This window comes from Diuraphis noxia, unplaced genomic scaffold (genome assembly GCF_037042655.1).
Source record: "Diuraphis noxia isolate RWA-SAM2 unplaced genomic scaffold, SU_Dnox_SAM2 contig0004, whole genome shotgun sequence".
Taxonomy (NCBI): domain Eukaryota; kingdom Metazoa; phylum Arthropoda; class Insecta; order Hemiptera; family Aphididae; genus Diuraphis; species Diuraphis noxia.
In genome coordinates this window covers 22,056,254-22,071,935 of record NW_028301714.1, presented here as the reverse complement: position 1 = coordinate 22,071,935, position 15,682 = coordinate 22,056,254, and the positions used below count along the sequence as shown (strand labels likewise).

At 27.3% G+C, this 15,682-nt stretch overlaps 3 protein-coding genes across 4 annotated transcripts; 2 read left to right on the top strand and 1 right to left on the bottom strand.

Moving 5' to 3' along the window:
- The first annotated feature begins 391 nt into the window (after positions 1-391).
- On the top strand, positions 392-4,260 carry Dhpr (dihydropteridine reductase). 2 transcript variants are annotated; one of them, XM_089225869.1, is made up of 6 exons: positions 392-525; positions 1,171-1,329; positions 2,684-2,767; positions 3,223-3,328; positions 3,409-3,742; positions 4,034-4,260. In XM_089225869.1, exons 2-6 carry the CDS (start codon positions 1,246-1,248, stop codon positions 4,131-4,133), a joined length of 708 nt encoding a protein of 235 aa, XP_089081995.1. In that variant the 5' UTR covers positions 392-525; positions 1,171-1,245; the 3' UTR covers positions 4,134-4,260. The 2 variants fall into 2 exon arrangements, with proteins under 2 accessions (XP_089081995.1, XP_015364245.2); XM_015508759.2 differs by lacking the exon at positions 392-525 and adding an exon at positions 623-1,040.
- A 34-nt stretch (positions 4,261-4,294) lies between these two features.
- NELF-B (negative elongation factor B) lies at positions 4,295-6,416 on the bottom strand. Its single transcript, XM_015508736.2, has one exon. It carries the CDS (start codon positions 6,177-6,179, stop codon positions 4,407-4,409), a length of 1,773 nt encoding a protein of 590 aa, XP_015364222.1. The 5' UTR covers positions 6,180-6,416; the 3' UTR covers positions 4,295-4,406.
- Positions 6,417-6,751: 335 nt separating this feature from the next.
- Positions 6,752-10,524, top strand: GatB (glutamyl-tRNA(Gln) amidotransferase subunit B, mitochondrial). Its single transcript, XM_015507657.2, has 10 exons — positions 6,752-7,008; positions 7,202-7,346; positions 7,422-7,535; positions 8,161-8,333; positions 8,581-8,729; positions 9,251-9,483; positions 9,551-9,709; positions 9,787-9,923; positions 9,995-10,118; positions 10,208-10,524. Exons 1-10 carry the CDS (start codon positions 6,911-6,913, stop codon positions 10,427-10,429), a joined length of 1,554 nt encoding a protein of 517 aa, XP_015363143.2. The 5' UTR covers positions 6,752-6,910; the 3' UTR covers positions 10,430-10,524.
- Positions 10,525-15,682: the final 5,158 nt, after the last annotated feature.

Below are 15,682 nucleotides of genomic sequence, written 5' to 3'. Positions count from 1 at the left end.
TAATTAACCAGTTAATTATTAAGTTATTTCCAAGCATTTGCATATTAAAGTACCTAACTTAAAATTGATATTTTGTGCTTTATTTTTTCATTTTAGATTTTTGAACATATTATGTTCAAATGTTAATCTCTTGCTAAAAAAAAAATGTGAACATGTTTTCAAAACATTCTTAAATGTTCAGAACACTATGAAAATACTTGATGATATTATTATATTAGGACATGATACAAAATACTTTCGCAATATTTTTAAAATATTAAATAATTAATAATGCGTGACCTTGCGTTGTTTCAGGGAAAAGTAGTATGGGAACATTGGGAACGTTTGAAAATCAAATTTTTAACTTTAAAACTTAGTTCACAGCGCCCCTTCTCCCCTCCTCAAACAGAACACCGCACCGACTGTAACCTGTAGATAGAATCTCTATCAACAGCCGTCGTGAAAATCGTACCCTTTGTGTTATCACTAATTATTTTCGTAGCAAAATGTTCCAACGAATCATTTTACGAATGTAAATTATCTAAGGTTAGTGGCTGTTTTTCTTAGGTTAATAATTTAATTAATGATTAATATCATCACTCATTAGTGAACATGATAAACATTTATAAATAATAATGTTATGTTCTCAAATGAGTAGATAATGCTTGAATTGGTTGTAATGAGACTCTACAACTGAATACTGATGTTACTTCGTACGTGTATTTCGAATGTACACAACAAAGTTACGTAGGCATAATATCGAAAAATAATAACATAACATTATTTTTAATATTCATTGTTGTGATATTTTCTAGTGTACCGGGTCTGCGCACCACAAATTTAAAAATGTTAACGCCCCGCAGCCACCGGGCGGGCGCAGACGTGTACTGCCTACCCGTTCGGTCCACGGTCCACTGCCTTTCTAATACAAATTACAGTCATAATAATAATAATAAGCTATCACGATATTCACGTACCACAAGGATTACTGCATTCGCGTTCGCGTTACGAATTCCGATGGTAGTCTCTCACTATAGCTGCTGTTCACCAGACACGAACTCGTTAGTTATTATTACCAGTCGTCAATAGACGTTTACACGTCTCTATAATAGTACTCGTTCGTCGGTCATCGTCTCACTCGCCGTCGCTTGTTATTTTTTGTTAATACATTCCTACCACCGTTTTGTCTAGGACTTGTTGGTCACTTGCGTTTTCGGTGTTCCATAAAACACTGTCGCCTACGACAAGACTGTACCGCAAATCGCCATGGCTGCCGGCAAAGTATTGGTTTATGGAGGAAAAGGAGCGTTGGGATCGACGTGCATATCTTTCCTTTCGTCCCAAAAATATGTAAGCATAATAAATATGTTGTACCTACTACCTATCTGTGGGAGAAAAGAAATAGTATTATAAATTCTATTGCTGCTATAGCGCCACTCAATACTCAAACACCAATGAAAGTATTCGAGCGATAAAATAATTATACGAATCGTCGTTATATAATACGAGGTCACCCATGTATATGTATAATAATACAATTATTATATTTCACGATCATTTGAAAGTTTATAAATAGGTAGTTTTACAACCTTTTTATTTCATATGTTTTTCAGTCGAATTAGAGCTAATTTGAGAAAACTATAAACTCACTCATAAAAAAACAAATAATAAATACATTGTAAATTTGTAACATAAATACATAATATTATAATAAAAGTATAGAACCTATTTAATTTCAGAAGTCAAATGAAAACGAATACATATTACACGAATCACATTTTATAATTAAATATGATTATATTTTTAAAAATTAGTCTACTGAGATGTTTAACTCTATCAATTACTAAGAACCTAATTGTTGAGTATTAATGATTAAAAAATGTAATCTTAACTTAATATAAATGATGAAATGTGATTTGTTATGACTTATGCGATAAACAAGAAAACTAAAGTACCTATTCAAATATTAATTTTAATAGATCTCTATTTAAAAGCATTAAAAATATATTTTATTATAATCATTGTAACACTCAAATAGCACATAATTATTTGATTTTATAATTTAAAGTTTGAAAACATAAAATAATACAATAATAAAATATATCATATTTCTTACATATATAATGTAATAATTAATATAATAAAAGTATCTGCAAAAATGTCAAGACCATTTAAGTTTTTGAAAAATCAAGTGATAAATAATCAAGATATGATTATTTTAGGTACCTAAATTACCTTACTATATGTATATTAATTGTTGATGTATTTATTAATATTAATAAGTTTGGAAAATATTTCAAATAATAAGTACCTTTAAGATACTTATGAATAATTTAATAATTACATACTTAGAATTATCATTTCAAAAATTTCTTGTTATAGTTGTTCACAATATACTTAATATAAATTACTTAGTAAAAGCAATTAATTTTATATTATAAAAGGTTTAATTAAATGAAATAGCCAAACAAACAGGTAAACAGTCATTATGTATTACATAATAACAATGTGAATATGTTGAATACACTTTTCATTGATTTGGGTAATATATGAGTACTAATCCTATCAATAAATTATTAATGGTTAAACTGTTAAAATTTAAAACATGAATATTGCTCTTAAGATAATGTGAATGTATAAAATACTTACTCAAAAATTAGTCCAATAACATAATTACTAAGTGGTATATATTTTTAATTTTCAGTGGGTTGGATCTATAGATCTAACACGAAATGACAGTGCAAATGCTAATGTGATTGTGGAACGTAATGCTACAATATTAGAACAAGTAAAAGAACCTCAAAATACTTACCTATATATATATATATAATATGTTAAACACTGTTAATTTTAAATATCTTTTGCATGAATAAAAAAATTTAAAAATGGAAAGTTGATGTTCTCTAAATTGAACTGTTTGTTCCTGTCAAGTATTTCCTGAGATTTGGAGCAACAAAAAATTACTTGATACTTGACAAAGAACTGCATTAAAATATGACTATACCTGACTGTACGGTATTGATTCACTTGATTGGAAACACTTTTTTTGTGGGGATTTTCATTTTGTCTATATCTATTTGCTGTAAATAAAAAGAAAACATATTATACAACACAGCATAGTAAAAAGATTGACTAATACAAATCCATCATTTTATCACTGATTATCTTTTAATTATAATTAAAATTCAGTAAAATTAATAAATAATTGTTTTTTAATTTTTGAAATTGTTTGTACTTTTTAAGGAATCACAAATTTTGAAGGAGCTTGATTCCGTTCTAGGATCTGAAAAATTAGATGCTGTAATATGTGTTGCTGGTGGTTGGGCTGGTGGTAGCTCGAGCTCTGACGGCAAGTAAAAACTATAATGCATTTTTCATTTTATCGTGAAATATTTACAATATAGTTTATTATTTGATTTTCTTATATAGATTTTGTAAAAAATACTGATATGATGTTAAAACAAAGTGTTTGGAGCTCAGTATTAGCTTCATCTATTGCATCTAAGTTCTTAAAACCTGGAGGTATTTTAGTATTGACTGGTGCTAAAGCTGCTTTAGGACCCACACCAGGAATGATTGGTTATGGTTTAGCTAAAGCAGCAATACATCATTTGACAAAATCATTAGCTGATGAAAATGGTGGTTTACCAACAGGAGCTCAGGCTCTTTCAATATTGCCTGTGACACTTGACACACCCATGAATCGTAAATGGATGCCCAAAGCTGATACTTCAACGTGGACTCCATTAGAATTTGTTGCAGAGTAAGTACCATTCAGTGTAACAACATTTAATTATTAATACAATTTATTCATTAATTTTACTGTAATAGTTCTTATTGTATAGAAATGGTGTTACATGTATATGATTATCGTTATCATTCCTTAAAAATATTGCATTTTTATTCAATTTTCAATTTAAATAAGATTATTAAATTGAAAAAAAAAGTATAAAATATAAAATTGTTGTCTCTATTATGTGACTGTATTATTATTTATACATTTTAAACTAAATATAAAAATTCCGTTTTTTAAATTTCTTATTTTATTTTTCAGATTATTTTCTAAATGGATTAAAAATGAAGAAAGACCTCCAAATGGTTCACTTGTTCAGTTAAATACAAAGGAAAATAAAACAACTTTAGTATTTGAATAATTTTTTAAATGTAAAATAAAAAAACATTTCAAATCTTCAAATTTCTATCTATTAAATAATTGTACTTAATATTATTTATACACAATAACTACATACTTAAAAAATAAATATATATTGTTCTACTCTATGGATAAAGGACAAGTTAATGAATCATAAAAATATTATTCAAGTATATCTTATTTTATTTTATGTCAATATTGTCATATTTTATTATTTTATAGCAATAATAAGAACTATTTAATAATATCAACAAAATACAGAAACGATTATTGTTTAATAATGTGATGGTGTCGGTACACTCATCAATGGCGATTCCAAATAATCAAAACTTGGCGGTTCTGGTGGAGGTTCTGTATCTGTTGAAATTTTTTCTACAAAGTCTGTGTATAGTTTGTGTACAGCCTCATCATGTGTTGAACTTGGTTGTAAAACTTTAGTTAATGTACTTAATCTACTTGGTGGTAACTTTGGATAAACATGCCACACTAGTTTTAATACATGTCTTACTACATTTTCTCTGCTTAGTCCAGTACAAAAAAATTCATCAAAGACAACAGTACAAAAGTCTTCAGCAGCAAATTCTTCGACTTGTTGTATTAATAGTGCCACCAAAAAATGAAGGAATGGATCCTCAAAAGCACGGTCGTGATCACAATTGGCCAAAGACCCCAATATTCTCATTAATGCTAACCTGTCTTTAGCTTTAGCAACATGTAATGTATAATACATGGCAACCGTACAAGCAACGCTACTTTCTTGTATATATGCTTGCACAGCATCTGGAACAGGTCCAGAGTGTTCAATTATGGTAATTGCAGATTCTCTTTCATCAGGAGGCATTTTAGTATTTAAAGCTCTAACTTGATCATCTACCATTAATGACATCAAGGCAGGCATAAACTTAGTGACTACTTGACTGTCAAGTTTTGGCTCCTTAAAATCTTGGGTATCAATCATAACCCAAGCACTTAAACCAAGGGACAACATTCTCAACAACAGAACTAACACATGATTTTCCCTCGGTAAATTTTCATTGTTAATTAAATGATGAAGTATTCGAATAGTTGAAGTGGCTAAAAAGTTAATGGCATATGGATCACATAATGTCATAGATAAATCTCCCAATACTGTTTCATGTCCTCTTTTAATGCTATCTAAAAACCCTTGAAGTTCACGGGATCGTTTAACATCAACATTGCGTTCTCGAATACAAGCATCGAGACACCATGTGAACTTATGACATGGATCAATGGATATAATATCTTGGATTTCTAGATCATGCAGTGCCATCAAAAGTTCAGCTCTAAGTGTACAATAATGCACATTGTGAGTACGCAAGAATAATGTTCTCAAAAATTGCAAAACCATATCGTATAATTTTACACTCGATCCTATCATATGTGCAAGTTTTTGTACTACTTCTCCTTGACGTCTTAATTTTGGTGATGGTGTAAAGAATAAATTTGTCAAATTATTGTGGTCAAAAAGAATATTTTCTTTTTCCCTTATGTACTGTGTTAGTAGAGGAGACACTTCATTAACTAATAACGATTGATTGTCCTTCCAAATTTGTCTTTTCACTTCCGTGTCTGTATCTTTATAAAGTTCAGTATCTTTAACTAACACATTTAAGTATTTATCGTCAATATGAGATATATTTTTCAGAATAGCCATAATTATGGGTCTTAGTTGTTTTATATGAACTGAAGGAAAACTCTTGGCCAACATGTCCTTGAGCTTACGATCCCGGTCTCGTCCTTCTTTTTTGCCGATTTCTTCAATATGTGCCACTAATTTATCACGGAGTGCTTCCAAAATAGAGTTATGAAAATCTAACCGACGAATGCCATGGAGATCGAGCAAAGGTAACATTTGACGGAGTGACGGCAAATGTATTCCATTATCTACTTGGAATTCTTCGATAGCTTTTAAGGGGTCCGTGCAGTTTGTCAGTGTTTCTAATAAATACGTTTGACCATGTATACCTGATTCAGACTGTTGGCTTTGGTGAACCGTGAACATAGAACGTTGACGTCCACCACTCATTTTGAACGATTTCAATTTGTTTAGTACTACAGCAAAATAAAATTAAATACCCACTATTGAAATTAATTGGGTTTCTCTGAAATACATAACTACTGATTATATAAAAAAAAAATATACAACAATACAACCTTAATTGTAATTTGTAAATTACAATATTACACAATACACATGCTTTAGAGTTTATAATGTTATAGTTCTATAACAGTTTACGGTAATTTGATTTCGTGAATAAAAGTTAGGTATCAATTTCTGTAAACAAAACAATAAATAACAATAACATCAATGACGTTATATCAGTGATAACAGATTGTGTACAACACAAATACAAACTACAAAATTTTATAAAAAGATGGAATTTATGTAAAAGAAATAACCGAAAAAAAACTGAAATCGATCAAAATATAGCTAATGCTTAAGCGTGAACTGAGGTCATAGTGTTAAAGAATAATTTTGAAAAATTATAAAATATATTCAATTATACCCACAAGTATTTAAGTTATTTTTAACCAGATAACAATACTTTAAATTGATAATATTATCTGAATACAGATAACATTAAAAATTTAAATTCACCCCTTTGTATCACTTTTTACTTAAAATATTATTTAAATTATTTATTACTTATAAGTTAAAATGTAATTATTTAATATTTTTTATAACAAAACTACAATGCTATTATAATTTATAAAATAATTTAATAATTAATTTAGAATTGTATTTAAAATAATAAAATGCATGCCAGAAAACTATTGATGAAAAATACCTTTCAACAAGTATTAAATCCGCTTAAACTTTCAAGGAATAAGAGCATGAAAACTTTTGATAAACAGTAATATTTGATGTTATTATATTATTCTATATTAAATTTTATGTTATCTTTTACATTTAATTTTTACTAAAAATATAGTTCTATAAAAAAAAAATGTTATTTCATAATGTCTACCAATATAGTTATTTGGAATAAAACTTAATTGGTTATATAGCTGTGTATATATTTTAGAACAGTTTATTATTGTTTGTAGTAAATGGAAAAGTGTTGTTGGATTGGAAATACATGCTCAAATTTCAAGTGAATCAAAGTTGTTCAGTGCAGCTGGTACTAAATTTGATGCAGTGGTAAATTCACAAGTGGCATTGTTTGATGCTGCAATTCCTGGAACACTTCCTGTACGTTTTAGTTACTTAAATTGTAAATGTCGCATATTATTATGTATATTAAAACATATCAAAATTTGTTTACAGAGTATTAATGAAAAATGTGTTGAGACAGCCATATTAACTGCGTTAGTATTAGGATGTAATCTTAATACAGTATCATTATTTGATCGTAAACACTACTTTTATGCAGATATGCCGGTAAAATTATATCTTTTTTATATGTTGATTCAAGAATGTTTTTAAGTTATCATCCTTTAACCATAAATAAAAAATTACCCCTGCATAGTATTGGATTTATATATAACCAAACTTATGGTAATCTTTGTTAGAGGAATAGTTTGTTGAAATTAATTGATAATTAAAATATGTGGTCTGTGGACTGTAGTGCTGACTAACACTAGGTAAACTTAACATCTTATTGAGGTGATATATCTGAAATATACGTCCATGAATTTTAACCACCATGCAAAGTTTATATTTCCTTGCTTCTCTAAATATACTGCCTTTATACAGTATATCGACGTCCCAGTTCATAACTGAAATAACTTGAGTTACAATAAATTCATGCTATGTACACTATTTTATCTACAGTCTTATAACAATGTAATTTTTATAAGGCAATAAAATATTCTAGTTAAATTATTGTCTAAGAGAGAACATTTTCAATATTATAATTTATGATACGTTACATAGAGAATCAAGATAGAAAACACTTTATATCCGAAAAATCAATATCTTAGCTGTTTCAATTTTGAACTAGGACTTTGATATAATGTTGACATCCTTAAAACAATATTTTTTATTTATTCTTAAATATTTTCAGGCAGGTTACCAAATAACTCAACAGTTTCATCCATTAGCAGAAAATGGTCAACTTACTTTTCATGTTATAGATCAAAATATTAATATAGTTCCCTACAGTAAAACTTCTTTAATCAAACAAATACAGCTAGAACAAGACAGCGGACGTACAATTCATGATGATTCTTCTAAAACGTAATTTATCTTATTATAATTTCCAATCATATTTTAAAAAGATAGCCTTCCATTTTTAAATTATTCAAATTATGTACATTATTATGTATTTAAATTTTAAGTTGCGTATATTTGTAGACTTAGACATCAAGTCATAGTAAATGTCTTACCTAATTAATGTTAGTAATAATTATGGTATATATTATTGCAATAAATTTATATGGAAATCATGTTAATTTATTTTCAAGAAACTTAATGCATTCTTTAGTTCACTTATAGATTTAAATCGTGCCGGGACAGGGCTAATGGAACTTGTGTTTGAACCTGATTTGTGCAATGGTCTTGAAGCTTCTGCTTTAGTCAAAGAGTTATTACTAATATTTGAACGTATCAAAACATGTTCTGGTCGTATGGAGGGTAGGTACTACTAGACTAGTTTAGATGTTTAATTTATCACTTTCAATTTTTTATTATATCCATGTAGAATTTAGATCTAGTTGTTTAGATTTATTATTTAAGAAACCATAAAATATACATTTAAATTAAAATATATCAAAGAATAAAAAATCATAATTCTTATTAATTAATTTATTAGAATTTTCATTTCTTTAAGAAAACTGTGACAATTTTAGTTTGCTAAAATAAATTAAATATACTATGTAATATGTATATGGTATAATAATTAATAACTATCAGAAATTTTTAAAGACTCAAAGTTAAAATTATCTTAATATGTAATACTTATGAATTATCATAAACGATATGTATAAATGTTGTGTTTTTATTACCAAAATTATGTAACTTAATACACCATATTTTTAACAACATATTTTATGGTTATTATTTTAAGTATTCCTATATTTGCTATATCATACTTCTTATGATAATAGTTGATGACTGATGTTACTTGTATTAATGCTGTATTTTGTATTAAATAGAGGGTGCTTTAAGAGTTGATGCTAATGTTTCAATCACTGACTGTGATCAACTAGGCACACGGACTGAAATAAAAAATTTGGGAAGCATACGAGCTGTACAGTTAGCAGTCGATTATGAAATTTTTCGTCAATTAAACCTAATAAAAGAAAAAAAAGAAGTAGTGAACGAAACAAGAGGATGGGATTCTGTTACTAACAAAACAGTATCAATGAGAGACAAAGAAGTTTTACAAGTAATTTAGTATTAAATTCAATAATCTTATTTAATAATAAACTATTATTAAACTTTACTATTTTTAGGATTATCGATTTATGCCCGAACCTAATTTATTACCACTTAATTTAAATATGTTTGATATTAATAAATTACAAACAAAGATTCCTGAATTACCAACTGTAACTCGTAATAACATTATGAGCAAATATGGTTTGAACATAAGGAAAACTACTACTTTAATGGTAAATTTATATTCAAAACATTTATGTTTACATAAGTTTTAAGTTATTTATGATATTTACATTATAATGTTTTTTAGAATGAACCTGTTTTATTATCAATGTTTTTTGAAATAATGAATTATGATACATTTAGAAACCCATCAAGAGTTTGGAATGTATTGACCATTGAATTTATGACAGAATTGAATAAGAGATCAATCGAACCTAAAAAAAGGTATGTTATATTGTTTGAAATAATTTTCTCTATAAACATTTAATATAAACGATTTTTTTAAAAATATTTAGTCAAATTCCTTCACATATCATTGGCGAAATAGTAGATTTACTGGATAATAAATTAGTAAACTTAGTCCATGCAAGAAAAATTATTGCTAAAATATTTGATGAAAAAAATAAATCTCCATCTCAAGTATGTTTATTTTTTAATGTAACTTAATTTAAAAACTAAGCACAGTTTTACTTAAAATTTAAATTATCTAAAATTGTATTAATTTTTAGATTGTAGAAGAAAATAATTGGCAACAAATTTCTGATTTAGAAGAAATAAATAAATTATGTAAAGAAGTTATGCTTGAGTATCCAAAGGCTGTCAAAGACTACCGTAGAGGAAAATTACAAGCCATAAAATTTTTAATAAATCATGTTGCAAAGAAAACAAATGATCGTGCTAATTTAGCTCTTGTTTCAAAAAACTTAGAAGAATTCTTAAAAAATGATTAGATTGTGTTTGTTAAGCTTTATTATTGTTTTGTATAAATTAGATTTGTGGTCTGAAATAAATTGAATACACAATAAAATCAGTTCAGTATAACTAACCACTGGATTCCTTTCTTCTTATACCTAAACTTAGGTGCAGTACTTTAATATTTAAACATCCACATCCATCGAATAGGGACAAATAGCCGTTTGGACTTGGAAATAAATGGATTTAAAAAAAAAAAATATAAAAATAATATCATAATGGATCATTATCAAAATATATTAAGAAACATTTTTAAAAAATACTAAAAATTAATATTTCTGGTTTATTTATAGGTACTTATATAAATAATAAAACTATTCATATATTATGTTCATTATATAAGATATAACTAATGGTATTATATCATATCGATCTTTATCGATTATTATTGAATATCACATATATTGTCTATAGATTGAATTTTATTGATTTGACAATAGGTAATCTACCAATAATAACAAATACAGTGAAAACTTTTATAACGAAACTCATTACAATGAAAAACTATATTATGTAAATCACATTAAGTTAACGTATAATGGTTGGTTTGATTTAAAACCTATTAATTACTCTCTATTACGAAAACTCTCAATAACGAAAGAAATCACATGGCCCCTTCAGATTCGTTATAGAGAGTTTTCACTTTGAATGAAGTTTTCATATATATATATAAGACAAGATAATTCTGAACATGATTACATTAGTCACTAGTGTCTTGTTTCTGTGTCATTAAACCACAGTTTAATCAGAAGAATTTAATTTAGGTACAGCCGAGAAGAAAGCATAATATATAGGTACTTGCATAGGTACCACTGTTGACTAACCAAGGTGAGTGATTCATCAGAATTGTTCGTATCATTGTTATTATTATAAATAATAATATTAATATTATTATTGTTAATAATAGAATATGGTAAATTTACAATGCCAGAAGTAGAAGAAGAAATTTATAATTTGTACCTACGTAGGTTATAAGTTATATACTAATATAAATGTAGTATGATAGTATGAAAATGTGATAGCAAGACATTTCGATAATATTTCTAAAATAAAATTATACTCTGATTTTGATGGTAAACTAATTTTTCTTCGTATAAACAATAGCCAATAATGGATTAAACTGTTCAAAAGTTAGACTAAGCATTAGACCACTTTAATTTATAATTTTTAAACAACAATTTAATACGAACGCAGTAGGTGTATCACGTAAGAGTATAAAATGATCTTTAAAATTAACCTAAATTTTATCACGTATAGATATACAACAAGCAAATTTTTATGTAAATCGGCATTTAACTTTTAATACGAGGATCTTTAATAAATAATTTTTTTGAACTGTGGACCCTTTATGGGTACTGAAATTATTTTTTTTTTCATTTAATAAAATGTTGAATCTTATCATCACCAATATTATAATATTTATTTTATGTCACTGCCACATAAGCAGGAACACAAAAAAAATTAATAGATTTTGTATTTTATTGTATGATATAAGTTGTAAAATATAATCCATACATTTAATTTTTATTCATTGAATGCGAAGCATGTGTCGCATAACAAACATCAGTTTTTGAACATAAGGCTTAAAGTTTACTCGTAAGCTCTAATCATAGTTTGGACTAGTTTTTATCTACGTGGTTTTAAAACTTGTTTGTAATATAAACAAGAGTGGAGAATGTGTTTTCGCATAAATAAGTTGTGGGGGATTGAATTAAAACTTTCTTTATACTTGATATTTCTGGATGATTTTATTCGTACGCGAAATCAGAACGTTTATAACTTTGATACGACATTAGATTAAACTAAGTTTTAGTTATCTCTTCCGATGATGTCAGTTAAATTAATTGATGATCATCAATTCAAATCTGTCGAATCCACACGTTGAGGTAAATATGATGTGTCAATTACAGGAACCATCGATACAATCTGAGACCCACAATAAGTCAGAACCCCCCTTCCCCCATAAACCTTTAATAGTAAATTAACTTTTATATGATGAAACACGTTTTTTTAATATTTTGATATTTTTAAAATGTTGATGTTTTTTAAGATGCCTATGACTTGAAAACTTTTTTTATATGATTTGAGTAGAATTAAAGTAAAATTAAATTATTTAAATTTTAAATGGATAGATTAACAAGCATTAACGATTCTTTAAATACTACTCAACGTGAATATACACGTCATGCACGAGGATGAATTTTAGAAATTGCAGGTACATAATATTATCAAGTATAATATATAATCAATTAGTGCAACAGCCACATACTCATACACAAATACATTATTCACTATTTCAGTGGCAAAAAAATATAAAAGTTCAAAAACTCTGCCAATAATTTTGTTTGATATTAAAAGTAACTCGGCGCTATGGGTATGCAATTTAATATCACCAATGTGTAGAAACCACAGAAAATTCCATGATTTATCAATACCCCTTATACAACTGTGTGTCCATAGGACTTCTTCAATTTATTATCATGCCCGAAGGCAATAATTAATCTTAGTTATCTTCCCGTGAAATTTAATATTAATAATTATTTATATTTTATAGTAACATAGAACATAATATGTCATTCACCACGCGGCATTATGAAAATGAAGAAAACTATCTAAAAACTAGTAAAAACTCAATAATTTTAATTTTATGATAATAATATGATATAATAGTAAATAATCGTAATTTATTGTACCTAGCAAATGTGTCCAAATAATTTTTTATCTTGATGTAGTTACTTTAATTTTTTATCGAAAAATATACTTTTTTCACAGGTTTTGAACTTTTATCAAGAACTTTTATAATTATAACGCAGGGTCAAACTTGATCAACGCTATTATATTTTAAATTCTGAACACAGCGATGGATATATTGATTTTACAATGACGTGTGTTTTATTTGTGTCTGTAAACTCGATAAGTAGGTAGTCGAAATAATTTTTCAATTTCCAACTTCAGTATCATTTCCAATACGAAAGTGAAACTATTTGGTGCATTCGGATTTTGGATGGTCAAAATTAAAAACTCTCAGTAGTTTCCAAAAGCACCAGGAAAAACATAACGAAACAAAAAAAAAAAAAAAAAAATTAAGAAAAAATGGGAATTTTATTGCCAAATAAGTTTTTGACAAAATCGATTTTCTTATTAAGTCATAATTGTTTTAATTCTATAACAAATAACATTATATAGATACCCGAAATTTTTAACAAATATTTATATTTGTATTTTTTACACGTATAATTTTCCCATTGTTTTGCCCTTTTCTGAGTATAATTGCTATCGATATTATTGCAATAATGCAATATAATGATATTAAATTTTTTTTCTATACATTTTGATGCACATTTTTTAGCTCAGCCAAAAAGCTTGAAATTGTTTTTTAGATTCCTCGTTATTCGGTTATCCTAGAATTAAATAAAAAAGTTGAACGTAAATCTACAATAATTTTTTATAAGCGTTTGATGTTTTTTGAATTTAAAAATTTAATTTGATCTACCTATACCTGCCGAAAATAGTAAAGAGTATAAATATAAATTACTACCTAAAAGATTTAAAAAATATAACAAAATATGCCTAGAATTAATCTATAATATTTTTTCGTATGCAAAGATTTATTGTTGAATTCAAATTTAACACATCTATTACAGTGACATACTCAATGATACTAGGTAAGTGCACTCGACACGCGACTATACAATAAAATAATATCCATAATTTGTTTTGACTTGGCATTTTTACAAAAATTTTAAGCCATTTTGTTACCAAATAATGTTACGTTACAAAATACGTTATTATTATGTAAACATTATTATTCGTGATTTGTGACATAACTCAATAGTATAGTAAAAATCATTTTAAATTACGTCAACAATTTAATCTATTATTCTCTTTCTAGTTTCTATTCAATTAATTTGCAAATAATGATTACACATGTATAAAATACAGAAACCTCATTATTTTACTAAAAACCCATTTTTATTTTTATTGTTCCCCTTAGAATTAATTAAACTTTGAGTTATCTCTTAATACAAATTTTTAATTTTCAATAAATATGTAATATACGTGGAATAATAAAGCCTATGTGTTCCATCGACCTAAGCCCTAGGGTTTCTACATGGTGTGATACATAGGTCAAGAGGTCAAAGTCCCAGGATCTCGTGGGTGTTTTATGGAGGGTAAAATCTCCTGAAGATCGTCACAATATCATCATAATCCAGATTCGTCAAAAGACATATTCGATGTTACATGAATTTAATCGTTATTTGTTTAACTCGAGCTACATATTTTAAGATCATGCAATACACACGTGCATAATTAGCATTCATACGGATTGAATTAGGTTAAGTTAGATCACGAATTAAAAGACAGGAGACACCATCATGGCAAACTAGATAGGTACTTACCTAGTACCTATCATCACAGTTGCAATAGTTTTGCGCAGTATGCAAAACCTAACACCCCCTCACCGTCACCCACCACAAATCACAACAAAGACGAAATGGGCTAGACAATAATAATTAATATCCTATATATTGCACTTGTAAGGGCTCATAAATTAATTATGTCAGGATTATTGTGAATAAACGATTATTATAATATAATATATATATATAAAATATAATCTTTATTTAAGTTTGCGACAAACAATTAATGATAAACAACATATGTATTCACGAGATATCACAAATAATTAATCAAACATCAAACACTACCAATTATTACAATATTATACAAATAAATAAGAAACGAGACAGAGCAGCGGACACAATGTTGCCGTGTCACGTCTGTAGTGCGTATACAACCGTGAAGACTGAACTAGAATGAAAATTAAAATAATAATGATAAACGCATTGTATCGTGTGGCCGCAGCCACACAATATTACCACAGATCATATAAATTTATATAATCTGTGATATTACAATGAGTGCGTTGTCACAAATTCATCGCTAATAAATATTACTACACACGCATATTATAATAATACATTATGATTTATGATTAAAAGGGGATTCGATACCGACCTGTTTTAAGGAATTAAATGTAGGCAATTTCTATATTACCTGCCAGGTAATACCTGGGTGCAAGATATGGTTACGTGTGTATGGTAACTGATTATTAGTGTAAGTGACGAGTGGTTCTATTTTGGAGATGACATAGGTAGTAGAAATAAACACTCAAGCACGTTCATGCACATGTCCACAAACGTTGCGCACGCGAGCAAAATATTAAATCG

What these genes read in the sequence shown, in the direction of transcription:
- Dhpr (XM_089225869.1), top strand. Translation starts at nt 1,246, where the DNA reads ATGGCTGCCGGCAAAGTATTGGTTTATGGAGGAAAAGGAGCGTTGGGA. An exon ending in TCCTTTCGTCCCAAAAATAT is followed by an intron (nt 1,330 to 2,683) that starts GTAAGCATAATA and finishes TTTAATTTTCAG; the next exon opens with TGGGTTGGATCTATAGATCT. An exon ending in TGGTAGCTCGAGCTCTGACG is followed by an intron (nt 3,329 to 3,408) that starts GCAAGTAAAAAC and finishes TTTCTTATATAG; the next exon opens with ATTTTGTAAAAAATACTGAT.
- NELF-B (XM_015508736.2), bottom strand. Translation starts at nt 6,179, where the DNA reads ATGAGTGGTGGACGTCAACGTTCTATGTTCACGGTTCACCAAAGCCAA.
- GatB (XM_015507657.2), top strand. Translation starts at nt 6,911, where the DNA reads ATGCATGCCAGAAAACTATTGATGAAAAATACCTTTCAACAAGTATTA. An exon ending in GGAAAACTACTACTTTAATG is followed by an intron (nt 9,710 to 9,786) that starts GTAAATTTATAT and finishes AATGTTTTTTAG; the next exon opens with AATGAACCTGTTTTATTATC. An exon ending in TCAATCGAACCTAAAAAAAG is followed by an intron (nt 9,924 to 9,994) that starts GTATGTTATATT and finishes AAAAATATTTAG; the next exon opens with TCAAATTCCTTCACATATCA.